This window comes from Manis javanica, chromosome 13 (genome assembly GCF_040802235.1).
Source record: "Manis javanica isolate MJ-LG chromosome 13, MJ_LKY, whole genome shotgun sequence".
NCBI lineage: Eukaryota > Metazoa > Chordata > Mammalia > Pholidota > Manidae > Manis > Manis javanica.
Genome location: NC_133168.1, coordinates 96,717,720 through 96,725,334, shown reverse-complemented (window position 1 = coordinate 96,725,334; position 7,615 = coordinate 96,717,720). Strand labels below are relative to the sequence as shown.

The following is a 7,615-nucleotide window of genomic DNA, read 5'->3' as shown; positions in this document are numbered from 1 at the left end:
TCAATGCTACAAACATACATACATACATTAAAAAAAAAATGGTACATTGGATGTTATGTATATTAAAAAGAAAAACCCAGCCTGTTCAGCAAGGGCTGAGAGCCCCAGACATGTAGACGACACCTGAGGTACCTCTCGGGCCCCAGAGGAGAGACAAGACAGCCTCCATTCAAGAGCCCAATGGGTTCAGGCAGGCTGGGGGTGTCACTGCTGGCAAGTGACCCTGGAAGCCCCAGCTGTCCCGTAACGGTCACCTCCCTTTCTGTCCTTCGCCGAGAGAAGAGCCATGGCTCAGCAATGCTGAGTATAATTTTCACTTAAAGAGGCAGAATTAAAAAGAGATGGTTTAAATAAAGGATATGTAACAGAAACACATTTATTACAAAAAAAAAAAAAAAACCAAAGACAAATTCACATTGTATTGAGCTACAATATGGCAGCAGATAAAAAAAAATTATTGTACACAGTTTAAGATAACTCCTAACAAAACATACTCTGGTTGCCACGTGCCGTTACACAGGACTGCACGCTCTCAGTAGCGGCGACTGAAGCGGGGATTGCTGGGCCGGCTCCCGCGGGTCTGTCCTCCAAATCCACCCTGCAGGCCGCCGCGGGGGATCACATGGCCCCTTGAGGCTCCTCCTGGGGCGAAGCTGCCCCGCCTGCAACAAAGGCAGAGCCTGGTGTCTGCGGGCAGCCCCCCAACCGCCTCAGCCCAGAGGCCGGGCGTGCTGAGCTCGCCTGCCCGCGGGCCCCGCTCTTCAGGCAGCACAGGAGACCCGCGCTGCTTTAGGAGCGGTGACTCCACTGAGCACACAGCACATCACGGGAGGCAGTGTTAGCCGGGAGATGCCTGTTTCTAAACCTCCACCGAGACCAACCAACAGGCAAAGAGGAGACTGGTGAAGATGGAGAAGGGCAGCGGCACGGGCAGAAGGCCTTACCCTGACATCCCTCCCCGGCTCATCATGTGGCCTGGCCCAGAGTGACCAGACATACTCCTTTCGCCACCTAGGAAACAAGAGACACTTTCATACAGAGCCTCTCAGCACAGCATGGAGTTCCGAGGACACCAGTGCAGCCCAGGCCACTCCAGCTCCGTGAGCCACCCAGTCAGCCCAGAACGGCAGGCTGACCCCCACCCGCGGCCCTCCCCTGGTCCCTGTGGTGAGGAGGCAGGAACCGCCCGGACACCCTGCCTGCTCCTGACCTCACCCACCCACCCAGCCGGCCCCGAGGAGGGGCGAGCAGACAGGACGCTCCCGCCCGCGAGAGGCAGGGAGCCAAGCCCAGCAGGCATGGGCAGAGCTTTCCTCGTGCTCCTCTACAGACGTGCCTGCAGACACCGGCCAGTCCTCACCTTGCCATCTCTTGTGGTCCCTGTCTATCATGCCTCCGTCGCCAGCGCCCTGCCACGCACGATCATCCTCTATTCTTCGGCCATGGTCCCCCCAGTCACGTCTGCCCCTTGGAAAAAGATATCTCTGATTTGGATTGCCCCCAATCTCTGCCGTTCAGAACACCAACACTGGGGGCGCTCTGGAAGGTGGGAGCATTCTGCGTTCCCAGTCCCCATCCCTCCGGGCCTGCGGTCGGACACTGCTCAGAGAAGTAGGACGGGGCCCAAACCATAGTGGGCGCACTGGGCCCCGGAGCTGCACACATCTGATCTCGCCCCTGAGATGGGAGAGGGGTGCCTCCGATGGACACAGGAACCCCGCCAGCTGTGTGAGGCAGAGGCGGGCCACTAACCTGGGTGGCGGAGGCAGCCCCCGGCCCTCGCTCATCCTCTTGTCGGAGCCATATCCGCCCCACCCATCACGGGAGTCCCGCCCGTGGCGCTCTGGGCCTCCGTGGCGCTCAGGGTAATGCTGACGTGAGAAAGCCAGAAAGAAAGAGCGCTTAGATACTCACCCAGGACCCCAAGGCTGTGCCCTGCCCACAACCTTCCCTCAACCACTGATTTTCCAAGTTCAGGCTCTTTGGGGCTCAATCTAAATGTGGGGTGGGAAAAAGGGAGATGTAGAGCTTATTTTCCACTGTGTTAATCCTGCAAAGCGATGGAGCACGGACCGCAGAGGGAGCAGGTGGCTGCCCCTGCGCCGACAGCATGGTGGGCTCTTGCCGTGCAGAAGCGGGGATCTAGCCAGCTCCACGGTCACGCGGTACTTTCCCACAGTGCCTGCCAGGCTCACCCAAGGCCGTCTAGCCTTCAGTACCAGTGCATTCAGTTACTATGGTGGCTAGAACCTCAGTGTCAAGGCCAAAGAGGAGCAAACCCAAGTCACTCCAGGCGTCGCCCCACAAGCACGGTGGGCACTGCGGCCTTTTATTCTTTCTTCCTCAAGCTCACACATGAGGAGGAAGCAGCCATGTAGGAGGGAAGAGAATCAATCCTATGGGGAAAACTGGCTACAGTTGCAGCTATTGACTCACCTGTCCTTCTCTGTCCCCCATCATTGACCTTGAACCTTCTCTCCTGAAAAAGGCAATTTAAAAGGAAACCATGAGGATGAGGAGGACAGGTCCATGAGCCTCCCGGGAAAACATTTCCCAAATGGCACCAGGTAATTCACACACGCTTGGGTGGCTGGAGCGGCTTACAAAGCCTATGCCAACCCTAGCTGCTCATCACTGGGAACAAACCAGGACAAAGGACACTTGCTTCGAGCGGGCATGGTCAGTGGGGAGCAGGCTGACCTGTCAGCTGAGTGGTCAGGGTAGCGGCCCCGGTCCCTGTGGTCAAAGTCATGGAAGCGATCCTGGCGGTTGAAGTCAGAATGGTAGCGCTCATCCAGGGCGGCCCGCTTGGCTTCTGGCCAGTAGGCATCATCGCGCCTAGAAGGGGAAGCAAGAAGGAACACATGTATTTCCTCCCTAAGACATGACCTTTGTGGAGTTGGGGAACTGAACCCGTAAACTGTCCCTGCCCATAGGACCTCACAGGAGAATTTACTTCAGCAACAAAGTATTCTTTGCTATATGAGCTGAAAGGGCTGGAGGGGTGACATGGGACCTGCCGGGACGACTCTGTTCCATTTTATGCTGACTCTTCAACCTGCCCCACTTCTGCCAAGTAGAAGAGCTCAGACACCCTAATGGCAGGGCGACAGCTGAAGGACACAGGCACAAACGCCTGCAGGCCTCTGGGAGCCTCACACAGCCACCAGGAGGGCTGGCCTCCATCTGTCAGGACAGCAAGAGTGTCACCCCACACTTCCTCCAGTGTACTTCCGTCTCCTCTGTGACAGTGATGATGTAGTGAAGACACCCAGGGGGGTGGGGGTGGGGGACTCTCCAAAGCACTTGAAACGTACTATGTCAATACGTTTATTGGACTCCTAGCATCACTACTTTGTATGAAGGCATAAAAAGTTGTAAAACAGCTCAGAAGCCCTTTACAGAAGTCTCACAAGCTTATTATACAGGGACTTCTCCCCATACAGTGGAAAGAATTCTGATAAAAACAAAGTGTGGGCCTTCCCACGCAGAGCACGGGGACAAGCGCTGATGCTAGCCCTGGACGTTAGCGTTCTGCTTTCACCCGTCACATCAGTGTATCTGAGAAATTGAATCAATCTCACTACTGGAATAAGGCAAAGCACACTGTCATGATGACCACAGAGCCTGACAGGGCCCAGGAGGTGCTTTATGGTTGGGGGCCACCTCCTAGCCTCACATGTCCACTTGCTGCTCGGTGTCTGAACTCCTCCCAGGAGCCGTGCTGGGACTGTGTGGTTTTTGAGGCACTACCTCAACTCCATCTCCACCAATCCCCAACCACCTGGCTCCCGACAGAGGGCGGAACACTGGATTTGCCTTCAGCAGTTATGTGCACTTTCCTTTAAGTAAACCCCACACCAGCAGACTATCGGGGACCTAACAGCTCAAAGGCCTGGGCCACCTCAGCTCACCGGCCGTCTGTGTCGTAGGGCCTGCGCAGCCCTGGCCGCCGCTCCTGCTCGTAGCGCAGCTCCTGCTGGCGCCGCAGCTCCTCGCGCTCGCGGTGGATGCGCTCCTGCTCGCGCCGGCGCTCGTGCTCCACGTGCATGCGCTCGCGCTCCAGCCGCTCCCGCTCCATGCGCTCGCGCTCCAGGCGGTGCCGATGGAAGGCCAGCCGCTCACGGGCAATCTCCAGGCGCTCGCGCTCCTCACGTTCCCACTGCGCCTGCACACGCTGCTCCCACTCGCTGCGCTCCCGTGCCCTGCAGAGCAGCAGCAGCTGCAGGGTGCGGTCCCAAGGTGGCTGCGGGGCAGCCCTGGGCGGCCACACACAGGGCTGCGCCCCAGCAGACAACCGCCTCGTCGAACAGTGGCTCGGCATGTCTACAGACTGAGCCCAGGTTGCAAATGGGCTGCAAGCAGTATCCTCCTACCCATGGGGACTCCAACACACCCTCCTGGGACACGGCTACCACTCATCCCAGGAGTTAACCAGCCAGCCAAAGCTCCTGTACCCCAACTCACCTACGAGACTCTGAGTCTCTCGACTTCCGAGGCTCTTTGACTTTATCGAAGGACACGACAGACCGTTTCTCTCTGCTGGCCGATTTGCGATCCTGGCTCTTGGAAACCTGGTTCACCAAGAACATGAAAAGGTTATGGTAGAAATGACAACAGGAAGTATCAGGTGTGTCCGGTTTAAACATCGGAAGATTGGAAATGGCAATGAACATTTAATGAAGTGATCACATAAAAAGGGCTTCTCTCCCAGGAAACTTCCTATTTTCCTTATCATAATTCAAAGTTCCAGACTTTCAGCACCTTTTAATGCTGAAATATTTTTCCATTGAGTACTCAATAGCATTGAAATGAAAATAAGCATTTTCCCTCAAAACTTTTAATAAGATCAAAAAAATGTTTTTTATAAATTGTCTTTTGTCCAAAATAAATTCCTTAGTCTTGTTCCTTTTATGATTAAACATGCAGAAAGCGCCCACCTGAGGCCACTTCTGTGATGTCAGGATTAATGGTTTCTGCAATTGCATTATTTTATGAGATCTACCTATTTACCCTCTAATCTACACTTTTGTCATTTTCTACTCCTCTTTTTATTAAGGCTAAAAGATTGTAATAGATTAAAATATCTGCACAATACAAGCAAGACTAACAGCTTCCATAATGGAAACATTAGCCTGCAAATGACCCACACCATTTAGCAGCTTACATTGCAATGGTCTGTACAGCACAGGGGTAACGCAGCGCCCTGAGGCCAGTGCCTGGGAATTTGGCCCCAGCTAACAGTTAGTTGGGAAGGGCAGGTCACTGTGCCCATGCAAACCATGGTATATGGTGAACACCACACCAGCTTTCCTCCTGGGAGTAGGACCTGTGGTTGGTGTCAGGCAGAGGGTGCCATGTGACCAGCCCCCAGTAAAAACCTTGGGCGCCGAGGCTTTACTGGGTCTCCCTGGGCAGAAGCACCACCCGTGCGCTGCTGCCTCCTCACTGCCGTGGGATGCCTCATTGCGAACACGGGGAGCCTGCACAGGCGCCCTCGGCTCTGCCTGTCCTCCCCCGAGTGGGGCCCTGTATCCTTGCTACTGTAGCCAATCTCAGCTCCCAATGCAACTACAGGGGCGCCCAGAGGTCCCTTGGACCCCTATCTATCAAAGTCGTAAGGCTATTACAACTTGACCTTAAGGACATCAATAGCTGCCCGTGACACTCACAGTAGGCAGAGCCAAGTGGTGGGAACCTAAGACAGGTACCTTGTGGACCGCATGCTCTGTGGGGCATCCGCAAGGCAGCAGAGTACAGGACTGGAGCCAGGGCTCAGGAGGGTTGGAAAGCAGCCTGGGGCATGTGGTTTTAAGAACGTATGACAGCACTGCCGAAACTTTAAGGGCAGGCAAAAAAACGGGAAAAATGTCAACCATCCCCAAATTTTAATTTTAAAATTAGCTTTAGAAAATGGGCAACAATTCTCATCAGAACAAAATATAAAGGAAAGCTTTTAAGCTTTTAAATTTTAAAAATTTCAAGATGTCTACAATTTGAAACCAGGAATTCCCAAAATACACAAAGAAATGTAAAAAATAGAAATGTCACATGAAATAAAGTTGTAAAATACCCTAGTTAGAAAATGAATGCTCACTCTCTCTTTGGATCCTGATGTTTTGACACTGATAACAGGCACACCTTTAGATTTATCCATCACTACAGTCCGCTCAGTTCCTCGACTTCCTAATGAAAGAAGACTAAAGTTTAAGTTAAGAAACAAAAACCCAAATCAGAAAAAAAAAAACTCTCTTTGGTAACAAATCCAGCATGTCGCCAAGTGATGGCAGCAAATGCAGTAGTGCCCACGGCGAGCCCCACCTCTCAGCCAGCTACCTGACTTTGTGGTCCGAGAGCGCTCTGAGGGCCCAGGCTTCTGATCATCCTGATCTTTACTCTTCTCTCCACTTCCATCTTCACCCTTTTTGGCATCATCTTTCCTGTCAGCTTTATCATCCCTCTTCAGGTTTGCAGATCTATAAACAGCACCCGGAGACACAGAAGCGCGTTAGAGCAGGTATCTAGGGAAACACACCAGCCACAACTGGACTCCTGTGATGGGCACATGTGCCGCGGCAGCCCCAGCTGGCATCCACAGGCCGACCAAGATTGTACAGGGTGGCCCTCCTGCCTTCCCAATTCCCTGGGAAGGGACTGGAGTCAGGAGATCATCTGCACCTCCTGGTCCACGTCGTGAAGAGTAAGGGGGTGAGGGTGAGGGGCCTGGCCCCCTCCAGGAAGAACAGTACCTGTCGCTGGTGCTGGACTTCTCTTTTTTCCCCTCACCCTCTCTTTTGTCAGAGGTTTTCTTCCCAGTAGGTTCATTTTTCGCCTGAAAAAGAGAATCAAGTGAAGAATTCCCTTATTTCCTAAAATGGTCACATCCCTAGAAGAAAATGGCCACTTACTTTCTCCACTGAGATCATTTTTCCATGGAGCTCTGTTTTGTGAAGATGGTTAATGCATTTTGTGGCCTCTTCTGCTGTGGACATTGTAACAAAGCCGTAGCAGCGAGCTCCAGGACTCCGGGCGTTTGTCACAACCTTGGCACCCACCACCTTGAAGGAAAGCACCCATATGTGGCTCAGATATACAATGCCCCTGATATACAGACCCCAACGCCCACAGGGCATCACAGTTCAAGTGGCTCTCCTTGGACCCACAGCTCCTGGTGCCCTCCCTGAGATGAGGCCCTGTCACCAGGTGCCCGGCAAGGGGCAGAGGAGGACTGGGAAGGGGAATGCTACTGCCTCACTGCTGTGACTCTGAGGGCCCAGTCCACTCTGGCTGCTCCTCCAGGGGACCTGGATGGCAGCGTGGAGGCCCAGAGGAGAGTGAGCTCCAGGCAGAGCCCTGCCAGCACTCCTTTCATAGCGCTCACAACTTTCTTAAAGAAACAATTCTGAATATACAGTCATGTGATATGGGTAGTCAAGGAGACTACCTATCAAGACAGTGACATCAGGACAGGTTCGTGAAGGACACACTGGACGGAATCCAACAGGGTGTTTCAGGCTCTACAAGCAACACCGTCACCTCCTGCGCCAGCCCCCCCATGATTCTTGTAGGCAGGCCCCAAGGCGCCAGAGCTGGTGTTTACTCTGCTAAGGCCATA

General features: G+C 53.6%; 1 protein-coding gene across 6 annotated transcripts in view; it reads right to left on the bottom strand.

The window, feature by feature from the left end:
* Positions 1-351: 351 nt before the first annotated feature.
* SAFB (scaffold attachment factor B) overlaps positions 352-7,615 on the bottom strand; it is a 29,169-nt gene continuing 21,905 nt past the window's right edge. For 2 of the 6 annotated variants that reach the window (XM_017672282.3, XM_017672284.3), the window contains 12 exons: positions 6,909-7,058; positions 6,750-6,832; positions 6,337-6,476; positions 6,098-6,186; positions 4,468-4,574; positions 3,915-4,205; positions 2,701-2,838; positions 2,437-2,479; positions 1,753-1,871; positions 1,361-1,461; positions 945-1,011; positions 352-662 (listed from right to left, as the gene is read on the bottom strand). In XM_017672282.3, the coding sequence (XP_017527771.1) occupies positions 533-662; positions 945-1,011; positions 1,361-1,461; positions 1,753-1,871; positions 2,437-2,479; positions 2,701-2,838; positions 3,915-4,205; positions 4,468-4,574; positions 6,098-6,186; positions 6,337-6,476; positions 6,750-6,832; positions 6,909-7,058 (1,458 nt within the window). In that variant the 3' untranslated portion in view covers positions 352-532. Of the gene's footprint in view, positions 663-944; positions 1,012-1,360; positions 1,468-1,752; positions 1,872-2,436; positions 2,480-2,700; positions 2,839-3,914; positions 4,206-4,467; positions 4,575-5,711; positions 5,840-6,097; positions 6,187-6,336; positions 6,477-6,749; positions 6,833-6,908; positions 7,059-7,615 lie in introns of those variants that run through there. The other 4 variants (XM_017672281.3, XM_017672283.3, XR_005061332.2 and 1 more) reach the window with 3 other exon arrangements.